The 25,818-nt window shown below is 29.1% G+C and overlaps 5 protein-coding genes across 5 annotated transcripts; all 5 read left to right on the forward strand.

The window, feature by feature from the left end:
* The first annotated feature begins 4,608 nt into the window (after nt 1-4,608).
* On the forward strand, nt 4,609-6,368 carry OCT59_018703 (uncharacterized protein). Its single transcript, XM_025308603.2, has 8 exons — nt 4,609-4,727; nt 4,806-5,086; nt 5,161-5,204; nt 5,272-5,384; nt 5,452-5,557; nt 5,640-5,672; nt 5,739-5,811; nt 5,893-6,368. Exons 1-8 carry the CDS (start codon nt 4,637-4,639, stop codon nt 6,157-6,159), a joined length of 1,008 nt encoding a protein of 335 aa, XP_025185215.2. The 5' UTR covers nt 4,609-4,636; the 3' UTR covers nt 6,160-6,368.
* Nucleotides 6,369-11,643: 5,275 nt separating this feature from the next.
* OCT59_018704 (uncharacterized protein) lies at nt 11,644-12,125 on the forward strand (the record flags this gene model as incomplete). Its single annotated transcript, XM_066135568.1, has 2 exons — nt 11,644-11,665; nt 11,776-12,125. 2 exons carry the CDS (start codon nt 11,644-11,646, stop codon nt 12,123-12,125), a joined length of 372 nt encoding a protein of 123 aa, XP_066004844.1.
* A 2,930-nt stretch (nt 12,126-15,055) lies between these two features.
* Nucleotides 15,056-15,361, forward strand: OCT59_018705 (uncharacterized protein; the record flags this gene model as incomplete). Its single annotated transcript, XM_066135569.1, has 1 exon — nt 15,056-15,361. The coding sequence occupies one exon, from the start codon at nt 15,056-15,058 to the stop codon at nt 15,359-15,361; it is 306 nt and encodes a 101-aa protein (XP_066004845.1).
* Nucleotides 15,362-16,820: 1,459 nt separating this feature from the next.
* On the forward strand, nt 16,821-17,114 carry OCT59_018706 (uncharacterized protein; the record flags this gene model as incomplete). The annotated part of the gene is made up of 1 exon (XM_066135571.1): nt 16,821-17,114. One exon carries the CDS (start codon nt 16,821-16,823, stop codon nt 17,112-17,114), a length of 294 nt encoding a protein of 97 aa, XP_066004846.1.
* Nucleotides 17,115-18,937: 1,823 nt separating this feature from the next.
* OCT59_018707 (uncharacterized protein) lies at nt 18,938-19,300 on the forward strand (the record flags this gene model as incomplete). Its single annotated transcript, XM_066135572.1, has 1 exon — nt 18,938-19,300. One exon carries the CDS (start codon nt 18,938-18,940, stop codon nt 19,298-19,300), a length of 363 nt encoding a protein of 120 aa, XP_066004847.1.
* Between the last annotated feature and the right edge of the window lie 6,518 nt (nt 19,301-25,818).

Raw genomic sequence — 25,818 nt, forward strand, 5'->3', positions numbered from 1 at the left:
CCAACAATTGGATTTACATATCCAATTATGTATAATTTAAGAGAAAGACTTGAAACTGAGTTTAATTTATTGGAAACTAGTGAGGCATCAGAGTGTCAAAATGCTATTTTAGAAGATATAATAGCAAGATGGGATTTTCCTCAAATTTTGTGCTTAAAGGGATCATTTTTTGACCTTCGTTTTAAAAGTTTAGATTTCATTAATTCTCAAAAAACATGTAATCAAATTATTAATCAATTAAAATAAGAATATGAGATTCTCAAACAAGATAACACAGCTAAATTGCCTGATCATAATGATACAAATGAATCAATAACAATGGGAAATTTTTGGAAAAAGAAAAATGCTAAAATTACTGCACCAATAAAGGACGAATTTCAGCATTATCTCAATGTGACAGAGTTACCTGCTCTTGAAGAATATGATTCCTTTTCATGGTGGTTTACAAATAAAAATCAATATCCAATTTTACATCAAATAGCAATGAAATACCTTTCTATACCAGCTACTTCAGTTCCTTCAGAAAGGCTCTTTTCAGATGCTAAAAATTTGATTACTCCTCAAAGAACTCGTTTAAATTCATTTTTAATCAACCAGCTTATGTTTTTAAAAAGAAATAGAAACTATGTTGATATATTTAGGGAAGCTGAGTAAGCTTCAGTTTTATTTTTTTGACAAATATTTTTTCAAAATTTATAATTTTTATTGTTTTTTGTTTTGACAAAAACATATCTGATATATATTTTTAACAATGACATTTTTTGTATTATGTATTTTTGATAAATAAATAAAATAAATAAATATCTTTAAAATAAATAATTAATAATATTTGATGATAAATAAAAATAACAAATTGTATAGGGATCGTTTAAATGCTGATAATAAAAGCAAAAGAATTATCTTCAGTGAGGATTGTCCAGACAGGTATAAATTTAATACATTAGGGCAAGGATGATTGAGGGTAAAATTATTAGTGTATTTTGTTTGTAAAGTTTTTTTCTCTCCGTAGTTGTAGATAGAAATATTTTCTTTTTCAAAAATCTTAACGTTAAAGGTAAGAGAAAATTGATCAGAGGGTGTCATGTGATTAATTAAATAATTTTTTATTTTGGTTGTTTTATTATCATTATAGGGTAGGAGTTTTAGATTTAGGTTATTTTTAGATAGGATAATTATTAGTGGGAGTGTAATTTCCCTAGTTGTATTTGTATTTTGGATAACTATAATACTGTGGATAGAAATATTTTCTTTTTCAAAAATCTTAACGTTAAAAAGAAAATTGATCAGAGGGTGTCATGTGATTAATTAAATAATTTTTTTATTTCGGTTGTTTTATTATCATTATAGGGTAGGAATTTAGATTTAGGTTATTTTTAGATAGGATAATTATTAGTGGGACTAGTTGTATTTGTATTTTGGATGACTAATACTAATAAAGAGTTATAGAATAATAATAATAATAATAATAATAATAAATAAAAGATATGTGATGACTTACGGCGCCACAAATCATATTTTTATGATGCAGAAAATAGATTAGAATCGGTTAATCGAAACTGAAAATTGAATCTCAGAATCGAATCTTGAGAAATGATTAATCGCGATTAGTCGATTCTAGAATCGATTCTTAATTTTAGAATCGATTCCTATCCCTAAATTGGTATTTGAATTCTTCAATGATTTTTATATCTATTGAATAATCATCTAGCAAACCGAAGCTGGATTCCTATTAAGTGAAGTTATTGTTATTTATTGCTCTCGTATTTCCTCTTTTAATTTTCTTATAAAGCTTTTTGATATCTCATAGAAAAGTGTAGCCCAAAGATTTTTGAAGGTGTAAAAAAGAAACAAAAAGCTGTCATAGTTTTCAATATCCACTTCTTGTAGTTTATCTTTAAATATAGTTTTGAGTTGCTTTAAATGCTTATATGTAGCAGGTTCAATTTTTTCAAAGGTTTTGACTTATCCTAATTGTGCTAGTAAAACAAAGAACTTGCAGCATTTTTTCAAATAAAATATGGAATGTCTTGTCATTAAAAAGACTGAGAAGTATTTTCATATCCCCAGAAGTAATATTTGTTGCAGTAGAAGCCATATTTTATAGATTTTTTTTCAAAATATTATTGCTAAAATTTCATAAAAAAATGGTCTATATGATTGGTGGAAAGAGTTCACTATGTAAATTTTTAATTATTCATTATATTTAATAAATTCTGTTCCTTTAATAGTATTAAATGATATAAGATAATAATTAACATTAAAAAAAAAATAATGAATTTTAATGAAATAATTAAAATTTTTCAGTAATGAAATTAATTCTATCAAATTTTATTTTTAGTAGATTTGTTAATCATTTACAAAATAACAAAATAATGAAACTTCATATTTTTTAAAATAAAAATTTATTCACAAATTCATTAATAATTATCAAAAAAAGTAATAATGGTTATTTAAATAATAAATTATTAACATTAAAAATATTTAAGATAATTTCTTTTGAAAAAAATATATTACATAAAAAATAATCAATAAAATAGAAGTAGTTATATAAAAAAGTAAAGTTATATAAATAAAATTGCCACAAAAATTTATGGATCTGTTAAATAATAATAGGAAGATAATAACTTTTACCTAGTAATACGTTTTCAATAATTATTAAATTATTATCTCTTTCGTTATAATTTGTATTATTATTCTGAATTACTCTACTTCCTTTACTATTTGGAACATTATATTTATTGTTACTTTTCATTAAAATAATTGTCTTTAAAATAAAAAAAAATATATTAATTGTTAATAAATATTTCTAAAATTTAACCAAAACTGTCTGTAATTTCTTTTGAAATTTCAAAAATTTAAAAGTAATAAAAATAAGGAATTATATTAAAATTTACTGTTAATTTTAATTGAAAAAAAAAAATGAATATTTAGAAAGTAAATTAAATAAAAAATGCTTTTTTTATAAAGATTTTGATAAATAAAAGTGGTTTAAATGTTTATATCATATATAAATAACTGAAAGAAAAAAGAAAGGAATAAAAATACTGCTATTGTATAGGTAAATGTGATGTGACTATATGCAGTATAATTATATAAATAAACAAATAAATTTTTCACATGAAAATAATTCATTCTATTTATAAATAACTTTTCTTTTTTAAAAATATTTTTTTTGATAAATTTTACAGTAAAATTTTAAAAATAAAAATTTTGCATATTAGTGATATTATATAAAAAATATGAATAAATCCATAAATATTTATTCAATTATAATAAAAATTTATATATAAGTAAATTCAAACTGCTGAACAACTTCATTTAAGAAAATTTTAAATATTTCTTTTAACTAAAGTATCTAAAATTACAAAAAAAATAATAATAGCTTTATCTATACATTATTTCAAAAATTTTTGTTTTTTTTAGTTTTTTTTTATATACATATTTTATAAAAAAAATTTTATATAATCATATATATCATAAAATAAGTTACTTAGCAATATAAAAAATTTATGGGTTAGATAAAAGTTTGCTTAGCAGATATGAAAAATATTTGTTTATTGATTTTAGTAAATTTTGAATTTTTCATTTAATCTATATATATTTTGTTTGGAATTCTGGTTCAACTGTTGATTAGTGTTTTAATTCTTCAATAATTTCCATATTTGTATTTGAGGTAGATTGTATAGTGAACTTGCTATTGGATGTATTTATTAATTGTTCACATGCTTTTGTCAGTTAACTTTTTTTTCACAGTTTATTCTAACTTATTTTTCAAAGTGTATTTTCAAATATTAATAAAAAAGAAAAGTACAAATATAAAATATATATACTCCTCCTATTCTTCTATTTCTAGTTTCTTCAGTTTTTCTTTATATGATAGTTTAAGTTGAATAAGTTTATAAAAGGCTTTGTTGTGAAAACTATTTAAGATTTAATGTACTGTGTACATTTGTTGCACTATATCAGTAAAACACTGATCAATCAAATACCTACCTAATTGGTAACTTTTTTTAATTGGTTACCAGATTTATTCAATGTTGAAAAATTTAGACAATTATTGAGTTTAGACAATGTCAAAACATTTTTTCAATAGTTTAAATAGTTCTAATAAAGATTTAGACTTTTATCAAATTCTAAAATGAATTTAGCAACCTTATTTGAAGAACAATTGGTTAGACTTAATAATTTAGTAATATGTTATTGATATACCACTTATCAGAATCAATTGGTTAAATTTATTATAACCAAATCAATATATGTTTTAAATTAGCATGATTTATATTATATTATAATAAATATAATTAAAATAATAATAATAATAATAAAAAATAATAATAAAAAGATATAACAAGTTTTTAAAATATTATTAAAATAATCTGATAATTTCTAATATTTCAATTTAATCTACAATAAACTAATAATAAAAATATGCCCATATGTATTAACAATTATGAATTGAATTAATACTATAATTTTCAGTTTAAAAAGTGGTCATGTGATTGATTTCTATTGGGTGAATTTGTTGATATTAGCCTATATAGCTTGATCACGTGATCATCAAATAGCGTATCTTAAAAAAGTTATAACTGTGTCTGAAGTTATTTTTTCAAACCGGTATTTTTGTTATTTTTCTGCGATGGAAAAAGAAAAACGCGTAAAATTAGAACTGAGACCCACAACTTACGATACTTCGAATGAAAAATTAATAGATAATGGTCCAAAGAAACGTAATTATTATAAGATAATTATATATACTATAAGTTCTTTTCAAAATATTTTAATAAGCCGAATATATTACAATTTAGGACAATATGCTTCTACATCGTCAAATTTTACTTTTTCAGAAGAACACAATAAGAAATTTGGATATGGGCCGCCGTTTCTTTTCGCCCTTCCCGAGCCCATTAAAAGCCCTTGGAAACGTTTAAATTCTCCAAATTTCAGAAAGAATGTACGACCAATATCTGGAAACGCAATAAAGCGAGTAGAAGGAAAGAGAAAATACAATCCACCTTTTACAAGTGAAGATACTCATTTCAATTTTCCTGAAGAAGGTATAAATATGACAGAAAATAGTGATATTAAGGTAGGGTTATTATTATGGTTACATTAATCATTTTAACGAAAAACTATAATAATAATATTTCAATGCCATATTAGAAGCCAAAGTCAGAAGGTTGTGATCTTGTGCGCCTCATAAATCAGTAAGAAATTGTCAAATTGTGGCCTAATAAATTTGACATTTTACTTATCTGTTCGTTTATAATTCAGCGTCCTTGATATGGCACCAAAAATCTTTATCATAGCATTCTCATATTACGTATTTCGATTTTTTTGGGCAATTCAACAAGCAATAGAAATTAAAGTGGACGAATATTCGCAAGGTAAAAAAATTCAATGTAAAGTGTCAATCTAGTAATTTTATTATTAATATTTAATTCAAATCGAAAGAAATGCATAGATCAATATCTGAATGTTCAAAAAGTTACCTTGACAATCGATGTACTCCGGGAGATCGGGTCCCAGCGTTAGAGAAGGTTTGTTCTCAATGGGAGAAATATCCTTTAGATAATTATTTGTTACCATTGATTTTTTTTTGATTTTATTTATTATCCATACTACTAATTATATAATATTACATGTATGAATCGTGATCCGACGGTACTTGCGAGGTAATGTTATGTTCAAATTGTATTAACTGGCAGCCAAATTGTGTTTAACTCAATATTTTACAATAGGGCAAAAATCTCTGCCGAAGCATTAGGTGAAATAATTAACAATTTAATGGAACAGTTTTCATATAAAACTATGGTGTGTCAATTATTACTTTGTTTTTCCGAAACTTGATCAATATATAATTCATAATAATAACGTTTTCTTCTATAACTAAAGCTTTTCATGATTGCAATTGTTCTCGCCATCTTATTATCTCGTGCTATTATCGAAATGATCAAGACACGTATATTTAATAACTATTCCTCACAAGAAACTCCTCATACTCATTCTGGAATGCATCCAATTTCTGTCTCTCCTAGACATATGACGCCAATGCAAACTCACCCAATGGCTTCTATGCAGCACCATATGTCACCGGGAAGTCCATCAACTCCTCAACATAATAATGTTGGAGTATATTATGTTTTTAATCCTAAACATTAAATTTATGTATTTTACTAATTATATTTATTAGGTATACCTTGCTATAAAAAAAATGATTTGGTAATGGTGAAATATTATATAATAAAATTAAGTAGTTTTTCTGCATATTTATCTTAGCTAACCTAATTATGGTTTCTAATCAGCATTCATCATTTTTTATTGAGATTCTATAATGTCAATTAAAAATAGGTTAATAAGTTTATTGATAATTAGATATTAATTTATATTAAATTTGTAATTTATAATAATAGATTGTTTTGTTATTTTTTAAATTAATTCTAATTGCATTTTTATCTATTATCTTCATTAAAGTATTTTTAAATAAATTTGTAAATTTGTAAAAAATTCCAATGATATTTAATGTTATTATAAATAGCATTTTAGATGATCTAAATTAGATTTATTTTAAGTGAACTAACTATACATATTTTTGTGATTTAAATGATTTTTTGGTTCTTTTTGTAATATACTAAATATAGTAATTTTAGTACTGATCAGAATTACTAGTTATAATTCTGATTAGCATTATAGATTAAACTAATTATATTTGAGATTACTATAAATATATCATATTGGAAAAAAATTATTAGGTTATATAATTACATTAATAAACTGCTTTTTACTATTATTCTAAGTAAAAAATATATATAATATAAAGCTCTAAATGGTCCAAATTGGTTCAGGTTGAGGAGTAACCTAGGATCAGACTAAAAAATTGGTTCATTTTGGTTCAGTCTGGTTTATGTTAAAAAAATAATCCAGGATCAAATCAGATCAGACCAGTTATTTTAGTCTGATCCAATTTGATCCTATAATAAAAAATGGTGTAAAAACATTTTTTAATTATAATTACTTTGAAAAAATGTTTCGCAACATTTTTCTGTTTATTAAATTAATTAAAATAATATTGCAAATATACTTCTCAGCGTAATTGATTTAATTACAGCATTATACCTGATATAATATACCGTAATAATTACGGTTACAAATTTTGAAAATGCTGATATGCTGTAATTAAATTAACCTGTTGAATTAATTACGGCATTCCCAGATTATCCAGATTAATCAGCTGATTTTGGTCATATGATTTATACCGATTTACCACTGATTGTTAATGGATAATCTTTTTTTTGGTTTAAAAAATCTGGTTAACCAAATAATAAAAAAAAAAATTTTTTAAATTTTGGTTTATTAAAAACTAAAAAAAAACAGTTTTAAAAAAAATAAAATAAAATATTTATTTAATCACCAATTTTTTGGTTTTTTTAAACCGAATTTTTCTTAAAAAAAAATGGGATTGGTTTTTTTTTTGTAGGAAATGTACTTTTAGATTTTAGGAAAAAATAAAAAAATGGTAAAGTTTTAAAGAGGAGTTTGGGTAAAAAACATTCTAATGTTTCTTTTTCTTTATTTTTGTAGGGAACGATTTGAAAACAATCTTGAAGAACCTCGAGTAAGTTGAATAGAGGAAGTTTGGAAAATTAACTTAAAAGAAACATTCTAAAGTTTTTTTTTTTTGTTTATTTTTGTAGAAATGGCTAAGGAATGTCTTAGAAATCTCGGATAAGTTGAAAGGAGAGAGTTTGTAAAATTAATTTAAAAGAAACATTTTAAAGTTTTTTTTTTCTTTATTTTTGTAAAAAAGACTTGGGAACGGTCTTTAAGAACCTCAGGTAAGTTGAATAAAGGGAATTTTTGTGATTTGACTTAATGAAACGTTCTAACATTTTTTTTTTCCTTTATTTTTGTAGGGAATGACTTGGGAACATCTTGGAAACCTCAGGTAAGTGTAAAGAAGGGAGTTTTGTAAAATTAATTTAAAAGAACTATTCTAACGTTTCTTTTTTCTTTATTTTTATAGGAATAGCCTTAGAAAGGCTATGGTGTTATGAATAAAGAATCAGTCAATGATGTTTTTATCAGCAAATGATCTATTAAAGCAAAAATAAATATTTATTTTAAATGATTTTGCTGTAGCCATTAGTAAATACTTTGAGTGGTATCAAAGAATTATTTTTTAAAATTTTATTTTTAGCTTGTTGAATAATTACGTCTAATATAAAATTAATTATGTCAGTACAATTTAATACATCAGTGCAAATTAATTACATCAGTATAAATAAATTACGTTACGTCAATATGCAATTTGGTATTGTGTCGTAATATTACAGCATTTGAAAATCAATTACACTGAGAAGTATATCTGGAACTATCACTACTTCATTGCTATATCCTTCAGATTTCTTTTAATCACCTATATCCCATTTGGAATGCAAAGCTTTTAAGATAATTCAGAAGAAAAGTATCTGCAAGCTCATTACGTATTACAAAAATTAGGCAGATTTAGATAAATCACGAATACCAAGTTGAACTTGCAAGAATATGAAGGTATTTGGACTAGGTACTTCTCACCTCAACTATCTAAAGGTTGTAATCGATCATCAAAAAGTGGCTGTAATCAGAAGCAGAACTAAGATTTAGCTAATAAGATTAAACCAAATACGACAGATAACAAGATTAAGATGAGCAAGTCTATCGGAAAGAAATTTGTTTCCTATACTCTAAAAAACATGAAGAAAGGTTTGGACGGTAGTGAATCTGAAAAGCTCACTTTACTGGCCAAAATTCGTTTACTATTAAGAAGGCGAAGAACTGGATGGGATGACCGTTTACTAGCGACTATGGCTGCACTGCGATAGACAGTATAGTAGACTTCGTATCTGTAGAATACTAATATTTTATGTTAGTTACCCTTATTTTAATTTTTTTTTTTATCCTGACTTATTGTTTTTGCTCCTTTTACTTCATTTTGTTTGAATGGGTTTCGTCTGCAGTAGTAGTGAGTTTTAAGGTTGCTTGCCGAAACCTAAAGGTTTAAGTAAGATAGCATTTCGCCGAAAAGTGAAATTCTGCTAAAACTATATTAAAGTTATATTAAAAAACTGGCAAAACTTTGGAGAAAGGCGAAACTGCCAAAACTTATTATAAATGCTGAAACTGCCAAAACTCTGCCGAAACTATAATAAATCTATAGTAAAATTTTGACGAAACTAATCGTAGGATTTTGAAGAGATTTAGACAAGCAACTTTAATGAGTTTTTGGGAACACTCATGGTGTAAACTGGAAAGAGGGGATCTCTCTAAGAAAAAATGCCTACAAGGCAGATTTACTCCCCTAACCTAAGTCCTTCACTGACAGTACACACATGGTTGCTTCGCTGAAGTTAGCGGGTGGTAAAGTTCTTTACTAAATTAGGATTTATGTTAGTTTTACGTGTATTGTATAAACTTATTTTTTTAAAATCTTAATAAAGATCTATATGTGCTGCAGCAAAAAAAAAAAATAATAATAATTAAGAATCCAATTATTATTGAAAATTGTGGTAAGTTAGCAACTATTATTTGGTTGAATTAATCAGAAAACAGTTCAAATTTCTATTACAAATATTCATAACTGTTAAAAAAACATATGAATCAAACAAAATTCTAATAAAGTATTGTTATTGTGATAGATATAGTATAAATAAAAAAGTTACATTTAAAATAGTAATTAATAAACTGGATTTAATGAATTCTAAAAATTTAGTCAATATTTATATAATATTTTCACTTAATAATAAAAAATAATGTAAGTATTTAGAAGGAAAAATATTTGAACAATATTGTGAATTATCTAAATAGAAATTAATGAAATTTATTATAAATTATCTTATTAACCATTAAAAGTAAAATTAAATATACTGGTAATTGATAAGATATACAGTACATAAAAAAAATAATTATAATAAAAATTATATATTAAAAATCTTTAATAATTCCTGCAATATACATCTGTTTAGCCATAAGCTTTACAGTAAGTTCATCTTTAATACATAATTTTTGAGCTTCTGCTCAGACATTTTAAGAAAAGCATAACTGTCAATCTTTTTTTGCGAATAATATTTAAGCTGTTATTGTCAATGTTCAAGTCTTATTTCTTACAAAAAAGTCATTTCTACTATTATTAGAATTCTTTCATCAAGACAAATCTAATGATATATATTTTATTAAAATTGAATCACTGGTTGTGTTAAAAATAGGGGTATGTAGAATAACAAAATTTTGAAAATACCCCCTGTAATACACAACTTTTGAAAAATTTTAATATAAACTCTATACAAACTTAAATGTGAGTTGTGTGTGAGAATCTACGCAACTCTTTCCCTGATTTTTGAAATTACTAATAAAATTTATTTTTGAAATTTTCGTTCAAAAATTTCTAAGTACTTGTTCAAAATACTAATATTTCCCCAGTTGCTTTTCTCTTTACTGAGCTTTATACTATATCTACACCTCCAGCTCCCTCCATTATTAACCCAGATATTCTGCTGCCACCGCGTCCTGACACTTCTGCTCCTTCTGGAGACCGTCTTTTGTCTCCCACTAATACCGTTAGCGCGCCTAACAAATGTTCGCGTACTGTCTCTGACGACGCTATGAATGTTGATATAACTTCGCCCTCTGCTCCTGCTCCTAACTTTATTTCCACCATTCCTTCTGGCTTTCCTATCAACAAAGTCCAAGTGATTACCTCGGCCCAAAATACTACTACTCCTGTTGAAACTGTTGACGCCTCTATCCATGCTCCTTCTGATACCAGTGGTAAAGGCAAAGCTGTTGACTTTTTTAACCCAACCTGCGCTTTTTCTTCTGACGCTTCCAAGGTCTCAGTGCAGTCTACCTCCTCTCGTTATTATGCTGCGGCATATTTACGCGATGCGCCTGACACGTTCAAATCTAAATTTACTACTAACCGTGTTATGTACGACGAAGTAGATCGTGCCTTCTCCAAACTTTCCTCTTATGGTTCTCGTGCACGTTGTGAAGGATCTGGTGACAAGAAAAGAATCCTTGTCTCCTTTTTTGCACAAGCCGATTTTACTTCTTCCACCTCTGGTCCATGCGCTGATCTTTTCGATTTGGTTTTTGTACAATACTCCCCTGCAGATGTGAAAAGAAACGTTAAAGCCAAGTCTTTGTTCGTTACTGATATTCCTTTGTTTCTTACTGAAACACAAGTACACTCTGCCTTCTCCCGTTATGGTTCTGTTGTGCGTTGTAATCTTTCCCTTTGGAATCATTACTACACTGCTATAGTTCAATTTAGCACTGCTGATCTGATCGCCCAATTTGATGACACGTGGGCGATTTTATGCCTCAGTAACTCCCTACGCGTTTGTCCAGCTTCTTACTCAAAAGTCCAACGTGATGCCCGAAGACAACACGTGGCAGTTCTTGCTGGAATTCCTAAAAATATCAAAGCAGATTTGGCCGACATTGCCAATCAAATCTCAGCCAAAGCAATTAATATTCCCCTTTCCTATACTTCCTACAAACCTAAGCCCTATGTATACATGAACTTCTTTTCACAGGAAACCCTTAATTCGGCTCTAGAATTGACTGTCTCATTCAAGAATCGAGGCCTTACCTGGCACTCTTCCAATGATGTCAAGAATCTCTGCCACATGTGCGGCTGATTGGGCTGCTCTCCATCGCAGTGCTCTTCCCGTCCTACCAACAAATCTTCTGCGCAGCTCGATAAATTATATTCCCGTTTTAGAACTGGCCCTCAAAAAGGCTGCGCTAAGGATCAATCCTCTCAACGTTCTTCTTCACGATCACGTTTCCATTCAAGTCCCTTTCGTTCTGCTCGAAATAATGGGAACAGATCAAACGACATTCGTCAACCTAAACAAGGATACATTCTTGTTACTCATTCTTCCGCTGGTCCTTCATCTTCCCGTACTGAACAATCACAACCTATAAGACAGCCCTTAATTACACTCACCAATCCTGGTATCACTCCGGAAGAAGTAGCTGCTCTCCGACAACAAATTTTGGATCTTTCTACTACAATTCACTCTCTGGATGAAAGAGTTGATTGGTTTTCTGTAGGGTTGGTAAAGTCAGTCCTAGTCCGGTTTTAGTCCTAAGACTTGCAAGTCCTATCCGATGGACCTACAAACTAAGTCCATATATGATTAGTCTAGGAAGGACCCCGGATATCTCCAAAACAGGTCATAAGTCACACTTTCGGCATTGATTTTTGGCCCATTTTTCGGGGGAAAAAAATCAAAAGTGTTTTTGTAAATATCTCGGCATCCAGTAGTCCAATTTTGATGAACTTTTTTTTAAATTGTAGAGCTAAATGAGGGCTACAAAATAAAAAAAAAGTTCATTAAAATTGAATTACTGGATGCTGAGATATTTACAAAAAACGATTTTTTGAGTTTTAGCAAAAAGGGGTGTTTTTGGCCAAAAGTCCATTATGACCTTTATATTAGATATCCGGGGTCCTGTCTAGGACTTGTGTCCAACCAAGTCCAGTTCTGGACTAGATCCTAAGACTCAGTCCTAAACCAGTTTAACGTATATCATTTATTATAATTCTGTATAAAATTTCTTTTTTTTCTATCGTATATGCGTTTTCCTTAAAATTAATATAAAAACATTATAAAAAAACTCAAAAAACTCAAAAAAAATATACTAAAAGTTTTATTTGTATAAATGATGATCAATTGATCATATGTTAATATGTTATACAACGTAATACTAAATACTGCGTTTAACAAATAAAACATATATTACTTCAACCGAATTTGTTCACCAATATTATTCTCAACCCAACTTTTTGTACATAACGATGCTCTTGCAGTCTCAGGACATAAACGATTTCGAACTTTAGTAATTGTATTGCCTGCAACAGAAAATGCTTGTTCACAGACTACACTTGTGGATTGTATTGCTAAGTAGTCTTTTGCCATTAGTGAAAGTACCAGAAATTCAGTGGAGTGGGCTTGCCACTAAAGAAGTGCTTTCACATTTTCATCACATGGCAAAACTAGATATCTTTCTATTTCAGCAAAATCAGGGCTAGGTGAGGGTGGTAGTATTGTTTTAGCAGTTACTCGTATGTGACGTTTTTTTAGTTGACAAAATTATTCTCGTGATGATGTAGAAGGAAGGGAAGTTTGTAATTGTGGCTTTTGGGAAAGATAGAAGGAAAATTGTTCACGTAAGGTGGCAATAGCATTTGTCATTAGTTCACCTGGTTCAAAAAGAGAAATTTTATTTCGGGAGTTTAATATTGATGAGATGGTAGTATTATTATCAATAATTAACCAGTATTCTTTAAGTTTTTCATTTATTGAAGCGTATTGTCCGAATCCATCCTCCTTTTCCACACAATACTTTAAATGATCACGAATTTCATTAAAGTAAAATCGAACATCAGCAATAGTTGGGTACAATGATCCTGAGAGATTTTTTGTTGCTCTTTCAAGGGGTTCTAAAACGATCACTGTTTCCTTTATTAATAATTAAAAAGGATTTAATTTTGTAAGTAGTAATAACGAAAAAAAAAGAAATTTGTTATTGAAAAAAAAATATTATTTCATTTTTATTTTTATTTTCGTCCATGCTTCAACATTCGGCATTAATTCACGCACACTATCATGTTTAGCTGCAAGCATTTTCAATGCCGTTTCCATTCGCTGTAACTTACAAAGCATGTAATAAGTGGAATTCCACCTCGTTTCTATATCTATTTCTGGCTGAAGGTACTCAAGTTTCTCTATAACACATAATTCACGTAATTAAGACTGAATTTTTAATTTTTGACATTAGTTGTCACACTTCTACTATTTTTTGATCAACTATTTCCATACCTTGTTTAACTGCAAGGTTAAGTATATGTGCTGAACAACGATAATGGCTGAAGGTAAGATTATTTAATTCTTTTTCAAATTCTTTTGATAATTTTCGTCCACATACTAACATCGCAGATTCATTATCTGTAGTAAGTGCTAATGCTTTATCTGCTAAGTTGAATTCATTAAGAACATTAGTGATTGCTACTGCCATATTGATTCCTGTATGACGAACTTTAAAGGGAATAATATCAAGTAAAAAATGCCGAAGAACCCAATTTTGGTCAATATAGTGAATTGTTAGGCCAAGGTATGCTTCGCTACTTATAGTTGATGTTCACATATCGGCAGTGAAGGAAACTTTGCTGGATATTTTTTGTAAATCATAGCCAATATTAGAATGACGTTCATTAAATTCATCAATAATCATTTCTTTTATTTGATGTCGATCAGTAATTTTGTAACAAGGATCGAAAATATGCATCATTTCAATAAAATTTTCATTTTCCACAACACTAAAAGGTTGTTGGTTATCAATAATCCAAATAACAACTGCTTTATCTCGCTCTAATTTTTCTTTTGCAGGCCAAGGGTCTGTACATTTGAAATTTAATGTTGTTTGCTTTCTGACCTTTGGAATTATTATGTTGTGCTTATTTAAAAGATGCTGTTCAATAGTAGAATTACTTGACTTAATAGAAAATACATAATTGCACCTTTTGCATACAGGTACTCCCAGGTGAGCTGGGCTTTTGCAATCTACATAATTCCATAGAGATGAAGTTTTTTGAGAACTTTCTTCAATATGTAATATGTTTTCCAAAATGTCATCACTCTCCAAGTCAACAAAATCGAACGCGTCATCTAAACTCATTGTATAAGTTTGTACAACAAAAATTAAAAATACCGTGTAATATATATACCAAATGTAAGAACCCTTTTTATTGGTTAGGACTCATTTAAGACTAACTCCTTATTAGTCTAAAAAATCGGACTTAAAGATCTGCAGACTCAGTCTTAGGACTGAGTCTTTAGGTCCGAAATAAGGACTTTACCAACCCTAGTTTTCTGCTCAGCTCGAGAGTCATAAACAACGTATCGTAGAACTTGAAAATACTGTTTTCCCGAACGATGCTTCCTACTCAACATACGAATCTTATGACGCCTTCCAAGAAAACCAGGATTCACATCGTGAATCTCATGAAGAAATGTATAATTGGAATGACGCTGACTGCACTTCTGCCCCTGAACAACAGTCATCCACACTAAACATGATAATGCATATTTCACCTGAGACATCTTTTTCTCATGATGGACCTGCTAATGTTCTATCCTCCCGGCACATACCCTTCTCCACTTCTGCTGTTTTGCAACCTAAGTATGCTCCTCATCATTCCCAACCTATTGATTTCAATAAGGAACTTGATAGTATTACTTCCACTCAACAAATTATTCACGGTCAACTTGACTTTATTCTCACTAAGCTTGACGGTTTATCCCCTTCCCAGGAATAACAACAGCGCCTGATAATCGTAATTATATCACTTCCTCCCTGCTATTTAACAGTCAGGTGGTTGGAACTAATTCCTGATCCCCCTTAATATATTTTAATAAGTGACAACACTCATAATATGGTACAGCAGGACAGGACCCTTTTTCTGCTGATGGTTCAGATCGCATTGATTTTTTTAATAATTCTTCTTTCTCATTTCATGTTGTTCCTTCTACCCATTCTACTAGCTTATCCTCTTCAAATATTTTACGGTTGGGATCCCTTAATGTTCGTTCGTTAGTTAGCCCAACCAAACAATTAAATCTTTTTTCAATTCTTTTGTCCCATGCTTTGCATGGTATTATTTTAACCGAAACTAATTTATGTTCTCCTGCCCATCGTTACATTTGTAACCCTTGTCTGTCCTCCTATAAATTTCAATCTTGGTTTACCCATTCCCCTACCACTAATCGTCATTCTGGTGTTGGCATTATTTTACATTCCTCTTTAGCTATATATGTTATTAAAAAGAAATTTTTTATCGACAGATTGATTAGTTTAACCATGCAACTTCCAGGCAAATGCAACATTCTACTCATTGGTGTAGTGTTTGTATCTGGATATAGCAAATCTGGTTGTATTAATGGATATCCGGTAAGAAGTGGGTATCCAGATAAAGGTTTTTTTGAGTTGACGTTATCCGGATACAATTTTAGTCTAAACGGATCCTCCAGATATATCCGTTTATGTTAGGGCAATGACAGATATTACCTAATATTAGGTAATATCTGTCATTGCCCTTAGCAGATCAATACATTTTAAGAAATATTAAATGCCAATCTGTACAATGTAGTAATAATTGTCTCAATGTCCAATATTTTGCTACATGAATCACCAAGTAATAAAAATACTAAAACGCGTTAAACCACTTTTTATCTTGCTTATCGTCATTTGTAATACTCCATTTTTTAGTATGACACAGCGCAAAAGCGATATTACTTCTTTTTTGACTTCTTCCTCTCCAAATGCGGCATCTACTCCCTCAGAATGACTGTTCTCAGACGCGGGAAATCTTTTAACTGTTAAGAAAATATGAATGAAACCTGAGTTATTTAGTCGTGTTATATTCTTAAAACGGAATAGTCCATTTTGCTAATATTCACCCAGCTCAACAATTAACTACTACTCCTATTGATGTTTAAACTATACCTTATATAAATTACACAAATAAATTCATGCTTTTGAGATAAATTTTATTTTTTTTATATTTACAAATTATTATACAATATTAATGATATATGTATAAATACAATAAATTATATTAAGTTCACGGATTTTATCCGGGTATAAACTCACTAATGACCCGTTAGACATCCACGAAGATCACAGATTAATCTGGATGGATATCCGGATTTGTAAAAAATATTTTATCAGATAACCGGATTTGAAAATTCTTAACGGAGACGGATTTATTTATCTGGATGATATCTGGATACAAACACTACATTGGTGGCTATATTCCTCCTGCTAATTCTTCGAATCGTGCAATCATTGCTGATTGTCACTCCACTGTTATATCATGGATCTGCTCTGCTCGACTTTTTAATCATTATGTTCTCCTGGGTGGAGATTTGAATGTGGACTATGACCATTTTATGACACAAATTTCTGCCAATCATCCTGGCTCATCTCCTATGAATCCTCTTTTTAAAATATTTCACGAGCAACAATTTGACGATTTATGTGAAATTGATAGAGATTCACTTCATCTTTAGCCTACTTTTCGATCTACAAGTTCTGGTTCTCTGTCTCGACTTGATTATATTTGGAGTTCTATCTCTTTCCCAATCCCTCATCTCTGGTCTTCCGTTTCTGATTTAACGGATAGTTTTCCTACTGATCATTTTTTAATTACAGCGCATTTTGATTTCCTTACGCTTTGAGACCAACATGCACCTAGTTACCTTAAGCAATGACAATGTAGCCGTACCTGCTTCAATTTTTATTCTGCCAGTACCAGTCAAAAGGAAGCTTTCACTGCCACAGTCTCCTCTTTGTTGCTTGATATGCTTTCCTTCTCTTCTAGTTCAACCCTAAATCAAATTTGGCATAAGTTCAAGACTGTTCTACTTTCAGCCGCACGCTCTCATTTTTCCAGGAAAACTATCTCTTTGATGAAACCCAAAACTATTCCTCACGAGTTACAGCCTTATATTCATTTGAGTCATAGTCTCGATCATTTTACCATATCCTTACAGAAATTGATCTCCATTTCCCGATTAAACGTATCGTGGTTACACTTTTTTATCAATTTTGAACCTGCCTTTAAAGAATTGTTTCTTAATCAGTCTGGTCTCCTTAATGGTCTTTCGCATCCTTCTCAACTTTTGATGATTTTTGACTCTTCGAACTTCTCTTATCATGAATTTTTAATTCAATTTCAAAAATCTTTACGAAAGCTTAAGCGGTTCCTTTCGGCTAGTAATGCCTTAGAATTTGATAAATTCAAGACCGCTTATATGAAATCAGCCATTTCAGAAAGGAATATTAATTTCTATGAAAATAAAGGCAAATTCATCTCCAGTTCTTTAAACCGAGAAAGATGATGCATTATCCTGGATCAAGTCCTGGTTGTGGATACTCCTGATTGCCCTAAATTGTTAGTTGCTTCTGATGAAATTAAAGATGCAGCCATTTCACATTTTCAGAATATAGTCAGTCCCTCTGTCTCTCCTTTTGGTTCTCTTTCCTCTCTTCCTCCACGATGGCAAAAAAGATATTCTCTATTGGAACAGTTTCATGAATCTTTATATGATTCTGTAATGTCACATATTTCTGTCTCAGAATTATGCGAGGCTATTTCAGCTTCTCCTGTCTATAAGGCTTCTGGTCCCTCCTCTATTCCGTATGAATGGTTTAAATTGTTATCAGATACTTCTCTCCAATTCCTGTGTGAGCTTATGAATCGCTGCCTTGATCAGTCGGACATTCCTGAAGACTGGCGTTCTGCCTCTATTGCTCCTATTCCCAAACTGCATGAATTTAATGCTCTTTTAAAGAATACATGACCAATTACCCTATTGGAAACTGCCTGGAAATTACTAGTTAAAATTGTGAATAACAGGCTGTCCATCATTCTTTCCTCTCATCATGTACTTTAAGGCAATAATTTTGCTGGTTTACCTGGTTTTTCAGTCAATACTCCAATCAACGTCTTGGATGGCATTATCAAGAGTCATAAACTCTCTCATTCTTCACAGGAACTTTGGATCTTAAGCCATGATATTTTCAAGGCATTCGATTCTATCAATCTACGAATGTTGCGACTTGCTTTTAACCGTTTACAGTTTCCTAATAATTTATCTAATTTATTATTAGCTTATTTACCAATAGGAAAAATCAAATTTTTACGCCTTATAGCCACACCTTACCATATAATGTTCTCATAGGGATCGATCAAGGAGAAGTTATTTCCCCACTATTATGGACTATATATTTCGATCCACTGCTTACGGAACTGTCAGATTTTGCAATTTCTCCATATTTGTGGTCTTCCAATATATCTCAAGATATACTTGCTTTTAATAACAGTGAACGAATGGATCTTGCCGTTCTAATCACACAACTTACTTATATGGATGATTCCACGCTTGTCTCGGCTTCTTTGGATAGTCTTCAACATCTCTTATCTATTGCTAGAGACTTTTATTTTATTAATAATATCACTGTGAACTTTTCAAAATATGAATTAGTTTGCTCTTTATCCAATCCCTCTCCAATTATGTTTTTGCTTTTATTTGAATTCTCAACTTTGGTGGCTAATATGGATTTTCAGTTAACTCCTTTAAAGCTCTCTTTCTCGTTCAGATTTCTTGGGGTATGGTTTAATCTCCAAGGTTCTCCTTCCTTTGTGGTTTCTCAAATCAAGGATATATACCGTACTTTCGTCCAAACAGTTTGATTTAAGAAATTAGCTCCTTTCCAGCTAGCATATTTACATTCCGCTATCATTCTTCCCAAAATCTACTTCCGGTCACAAGTTACTTTTATACCAGAAGCTATATTGACTCGAGCCATTGGCCCCTATTATGGCCTTCAAAAAAAGCTTTTATCAGTTTCTCGTATCTTTCCCACATTGGCCTTTTTTTCGGGCTTATTTACCAAGGACACTAATCCCTACACCTATCTTTGTCAAAGACTTATTTTCTGTTTTATGGCTTGGATTTCTTTGTACACTTCAGGATCACTTTATTCATATTGGGTTGCTAACGTTTCTTTTTACTATTTTTTTTTAGGACACGTACTAGAAGGACTCTGGCTTGAATACTATGAAACTAGACTTTAAGGTAACGAGAAATGGGAAAGGGGATTTTTGTTATTTTTAATTTAAAAAATAAATTAACGTTTCTTTTTGTTATTTTTTTTTTGTAGAACGCTTACTAGAAAGACACTGGCTTGGATACGAAACTGGACTTTGAGGTAGCGAGAAATGTGAAAGGGGGGATTTTTGTTGTTTTTAATTTAAGAAATGAACTAACGTTTTCTTTTATTATTATTTTTTTATAGAACGCTTACTAGGAGGACGCTGGTTTGAATACGAAACTGAACTTTAAGGTAAAAAACTGGGAAAGGGAAATTGGAGGAAGGGACTTTGCAAAGAGGAATTAAGATTCGTAAGAATCTTGGTTTTGTTTTTTTTTTATTATTTTGAAATGGTTACTAATAACCATTCTTTTCTTTTTAGATTTTGGATGGACTTTCGAAGGACCCCGGATATCTAATATAAAGGTCATAATGGACTTTTGGCCAAAAACACCCCTTTTTGCTGAAACTCAAAAAATCGTTTTTTGTAAATATCTCAGCATCCAGTAATTCAATTTTAATGAACTTTTTTTTATTTTGTAGCCCTCATTTAGCTCTACAATTTAAAAAAAAGTTCATCAAAATTGGACTACTGGATGCCGAGATATTTACAAAAAACGATTTTTTGAGCCCCTGAAAAATGGGCCAATCTGCCGAAAGTGTGACTTATGACCTGTTTTGGAGATATTCGGGGTCCTACTTTCAATCTTTGAAAAAGAAGAAACCAAAATTTGTAAATACATACGAATCTTGGTTTTTTATTTTATTTTTTATTATTACGAACGGTTACTAATAACCGTTCTTTTTTTTTTGTTTAGGTTTGGGTGGGCTTCTGAGTTCTGAAGAACGGAAACCAAAATTCGTAAGAATCTTGGTTTTTATTTATTTTTTTTATAATTATAGAACGGTTTACTAACCGTTCCTTTCTTTTTTTTTATAGGATAAGTGACTCAGGAGGGCTTCCAAAGAATGGAAAAACCTAAAAATTCATAAGTACTAGTACGAATCTTTTTGGAGTTTTTTTTTATTTTTTTTAATATTACAAACAGTTACTAACTGTTCTTTTTCTTTTATTTTTATAGGATCAGGTGGTCTTCTGAAGAACAGAAAACAATAAACTGAGGTTTATAAGTATTTTACTATGAACTTTAGATTTTTTTTAATATTACGAACAGTTTATTAACTGTTCTTTCTTTTTTTTTTAGAGGATCGGGTGGATTTCCAAAGATCGGAAAAAGGAGAACTAAAGTTCATAACGAACCTTAGATTTTTTTTTTTTTTTAATATTATGAACGGTTTCTAACCGTTCTTTTTCTTTTATTTTTTATAGGTTTGGGTAGTCTTCTGAAGAACAGAAAATGAAGAACTAAGGTTTATAAGTATTATATTACGAACCTTAGATTTATTTTTTTTAATACTATGAACGGTTCTAACTGTTCTTTTTATTTTATTTTTTAGGTTTCGGGTGGGCCTCCAATCTTCAGATAAAGTAGAACCAAGATTTGTGAATACAAATCTTGGTTTATTTATTGTTTTTTTTTTAATATTATGGAACGATTACTAACCGTTCTTTTTCTTTTTTTTAGGTCTCGGTTAATTTCAGAAGAATGAAATAAAAAGATCAAGATTTGTAAATATATACAAATCTTAACAGAACAGATTAGTAAGTTTTGAATAAAGCTCTGAACGGGTCGGTTCGGTTCGGTTTTTTTGCAGTTCGGGTAGAACCAAAAACCGAAATAGAACCGAACCGGAACCGTCCAGTTCAGTTCGGTTCTATCAGAAATTAAGAAAAATGCGAAAAAATGAATACACGACCATCCAGTGATCGTACAAGGACGAGCTATAGCTCGTTGGAATCCTCTCATCGAGACGCGTCGAATGGTGGTAAAATCAAGTTTCTAGCATCGATAGATCACGAGATAGAACATGGTGAGTGTTTCTTAAAAAATTTGTATTAGAAAAAACGATCCATTGATACTAGAGACATCATTTTACCACCATTCGACTCGTCTCAGTGAGACGAATCCAATGAGCTAAAATTCGTCTTTGTGTGATCAATAGATGGCGTTTAATCACTTGTATCGGAATTTTAATTTTTGACATTCGAAAATTTAAAAAAAATGCGAAAAAACGAATACACGACCATCCAGTGATTGCAAAAAGACGAATTATAGCTCATTAGATTCGTCTCGTCGAGATGCGTCGAATGGTGGTAAATCATGTCTCTAGTATCAATGGATCGTTTTATAATGCAAATTTTTTAAGAAACACTCATCATGTGCTATCTCGTGATCTATCGATGCTAGAGACTTGATTTTACCACCATTCGACGCGTCTCGATGAGAAGATTCCAACGAGCTATGGCTCGTCCTTGTACGATCACTGGATAGTCGTATATTCGTTTTTTCGCATTTTTTCTTAATTTCGGATAGAACTGAACTGAACCGGACGGTTCCAAGTCCAAAACCGAACCGAGAACTGAACCGAATTTTTTGCCGGTTCCGGATCAGTTCCCGGTTCAAACCGGAACCGTTTGGAGCTTTAGTTTTGAAGTTTTACTTCAAAACTTTTTTTAAAATTTTTTTTAAATTAATTTTTATAATACTTTTTTTATTTTTTTATTATTAGGTTGTACTTCTTGGACAAGTTTTAAAGAATAACTCCAAACCTTTTTTTTAAGTTCTGGAGTATTTAGTTAGTTAATATAAAAATTGTAAGTTTCGTTATGAAGCCTACTGTCATTTTTTTTATTTTCTTTAATAGTTATTACTTTTAATAATAGAAAAATTTAGCTAATATTTAGTAGATTTAGTATATAGATTGTTATAGTGTATTTAATAAATAAATTCAATAATATTATAAATTCAATATGATGTTTATTATCTTTAAATAATGTATATCATTAATGGACATTAAATTTAGGTGATGCAAATCGAATGTTGTGACATCAGTAGTACATTGCAGGGTCTGATGTTCAGCATTTTTTTATAATGCACATCAAGTGACCAATGTTCATTTGATGAACATTTTTCCCATGACTTCCTGATGGAGGGTTTTCGATATTTTTTTTTTGGAATGTTCCTAACATTCCTTTTCATTTTTTTACTTTAGAGACAGCTCCTGGATTTCAATTTCAGCCTGGAATTCTGAAATGGTGAGTACAAAGAGAAGGGATTCATAGTTTTTTTTATTTTTGAAATGTTACTAACGTTCCTTTTTTTTTACTTTAGGTTAGATGAACCTGGACTTGAAAATTGAAATGTAAATTAGCGGAAAATGGAAGGGAAGTTTTTTTTTAATACATTGAAGAAACGTACTAATATTTCTTTAATTTCTTTTTTTTTCTTTAGGTTTCTGAACTATTTAGACGAACCTGAACTAAATGTGAGTGTAGAAAATGGGAGAAGAGGTTTTTTTTTAATACATTGAAGAAACGTACTAATATTTCTTCAATTTCTTTTTTTACTTTAGGTTACCAGACTATTTAAACGAACTCGAACTTGGAATTGGAATATAAGTGACGCAAGTAGAAGCTGGAAGAGAAATTTTTTTTTAATATATTGAAAAATGTACTATTGTTACTTCTTGATTTTTTTAGGTTTGCAGAATAAAAAAGGAATGAAAAAGGAAGGATGAAGATAAAGAAATAATGAAGAATGAAGTTGATGATAAAGAGTGAAAGAAAAGGAAAAGAGATAGCGAAGAACAAAAAAACAAAGCTTGATGATGTTATACGAACAGATGAAAGGAAGATGGTAAAAATGAACGGATGAAAGATGATGATAGGAAACGGATGAGATGAGGAATGGATATATATAATGATAGTGAACGGACAAAAGATGACAATAAGAAATGAATAAAAGATGATGATAGGAAACAGACAGATGAAAGATGATGGTAGAGAACGGATGAGAGATAATGATATTTAAAGAAACGTACTAACGTTTCTTTTTTCTTATTTTTTGTAGGTATCAGCTTCTCCAGAAGATTCTTTCAACAGTAAAGTACTTCTTTTTAGAAGTGAAGTTTAACATTAACTTTGAGAAACATTTACTAACGTTTCTTTTAATTTTTTGTAAGTTCTGATTTTCGTTCTTTAGATGATAAAGTGTAAGTTTCAAATCATTTCGAAACTTTTTCCCTCTTTAAGATACATATTACTAACATCTTTTGTATATCTTGCTTGGGTTTTATTATTTATGTGAATTTTGAATTGTTTGAAATTCTTCAAGGGTGGTTTTATATAATTAAATAAAATTCAGTTGTAATTAATAATAAATAAAAAATGAGTATAAAATTATTATTAAAATATTATTATAACAGACAACCGATAAATAACCAATAGGTGACCAATAAGTGATCAATTTATGAATTTATGATCAATCTGTATATACAAGTGGAAACGCATTTACATTATGATATTAAAGCAATCTAATTTTAATTAAAATGATTTGTAATTAAAACTGATCAAATAACCAATAAAAATCAATAATTATTGTTATTACATGTTATACAACTTAAAATTATTATTTTATCGTATTTGTTTATTTTTTTTTTTTAAACCTTTCTCTTAAATTTTTTTATTCAATTGTTTTGTTCAAAGTAAAATACAAAGGTACAATTTTTTTATTAACACTTTTCCTTTTATAACATTTTTTATTAACATCTTTTTTCTCAACACTCTTATTAATGTGTTTTTCCTTCCTCCTAACATTTTTATTATTACATACTAACCATTTTTTTTTTAACACTTCTACTAATGTTTCTACCAACATGTTCTATTATTAATACTTTTAATGTTTCTACTAATGTTTCTACTAACTACTAAACATTTTCTTATTAACACTTCTACTAATATTTATACCAACACTTCTAATACCAATCTTTCTATCTTTTTAACACTTTTTTTATTAATATTTCTTTTCCATATGGGCTGATCCTTGGAATCTAATTTTTTTACACAAAAATAATTTTATTAAAGCAAATATAAATTATCATTTATATAAGAATAATAAATTTATACTAGATAATGCAAAAAAAACTAATTAATTATATAATTTTTAATTTTTTTTTAATATAAGATATCATTAAAATTTAAAAGATTAAATATAATTCTCATGACAAAATCATTGATAATTCTTCGTAGAAATAAGCTATACAAATAAATTTACATTCATTTGAAAGAGAAAATCGAGATCTATCTAATGAATCTAAAATCAAGTGAATTGAATCACTAGTTGTTCAGTAATCACGTTCAGTATATTTATTGAATTTTATCTAAATTTGATCATTAATTACTTCACATGTAGTGATTCAATTTGAATGATCTTTGCTCCCTAAGGTGATGCCAACTTTTATCTTTAAAATAAATTTAAAATAATTCGTTTAATATATGTAAATATTTAGGAATCATCAATTATATTATTAATATAAAAGTTTATAAGTTTGATAAAATCAAATATAAAAAAATTTATTAAATACCTGTAGATGCAAGCTACACGAATGAAATTATATTCATTTGAAAGAGAAAATTGAGGTCTATCTAATAAGCCTAAAATCGAATGAATTGAATCACTGGATTGTGAATAATTATATCTAATATATTTATTTTTAATTTTTAAATTTGATTTGACTTTGATCGTTAATTACGCCTCATCCAGTGATCCAATTTTCCTGATCTTTGATTCTTATGATAGAGCAAATTCTCAGCTTTCAAATGAATGTAATATGATGACGTTAGCAGATCTCCAGGAATAATAATGCACGATTTTGTCACCTGCATAAAGTCCGATCTGAAAATTTTATTTCTTACCAAAAAATGCTTTCATAAGAGAATCCCAAATTCTTTTACTTTATTTAAAAGATTTTATTTGCCATTTAAGGATTTTAGTAGAATAAATCTAATAAAATAATTTTAAAAGATAAAAAACAAATATATAATTAGTTATTTTGAAAAAAAAAGAATATCTTATTATTCATTTTACAACTATTTTACATTATAATTATTTTTTATTTGCATGTATTTTTTACAAAGAAAAAACAATAAATTAAAGCTAAAAATTATGAAAAAATATGTCTTATCTATGTATATAAAATATTAAGTTTTTTCTTTTA

Source organism: Rhizophagus irregularis, chromosome 28 (genome assembly GCF_026210795.1).
Source record: "Rhizophagus irregularis chromosome 28, complete sequence".
Lineage (NCBI taxonomy): Eukaryota > Fungi > Glomeromycota > Glomeromycetes > Glomerales > Glomeraceae > Rhizophagus > Rhizophagus irregularis.

What these genes read in the sequence shown, in the direction of transcription:
- OCT59_018703 (XM_025308603.2), top strand. Translation starts at nt 4,637, where the DNA reads ATGGAAAAAGAAAAACGCGTAAAATTAGAACTGAGACCCACAACTTAC. An exon ending in CTTGTGCGCCTCATAAATCA is followed by an intron (nt 5,205 to 5,271) that starts GTAAGAAATTGT and finishes TTTATAATTCAG; the next exon opens with CGTCCTTGATATGGCACCAA. An exon ending in GATCCGACGGTACTTGCGAG is followed by an intron (nt 5,673 to 5,738) that starts GTAATGTTATGT and finishes ATTTTACAATAG; the next exon opens with GGCAAAAATCTCTGCCGAAG.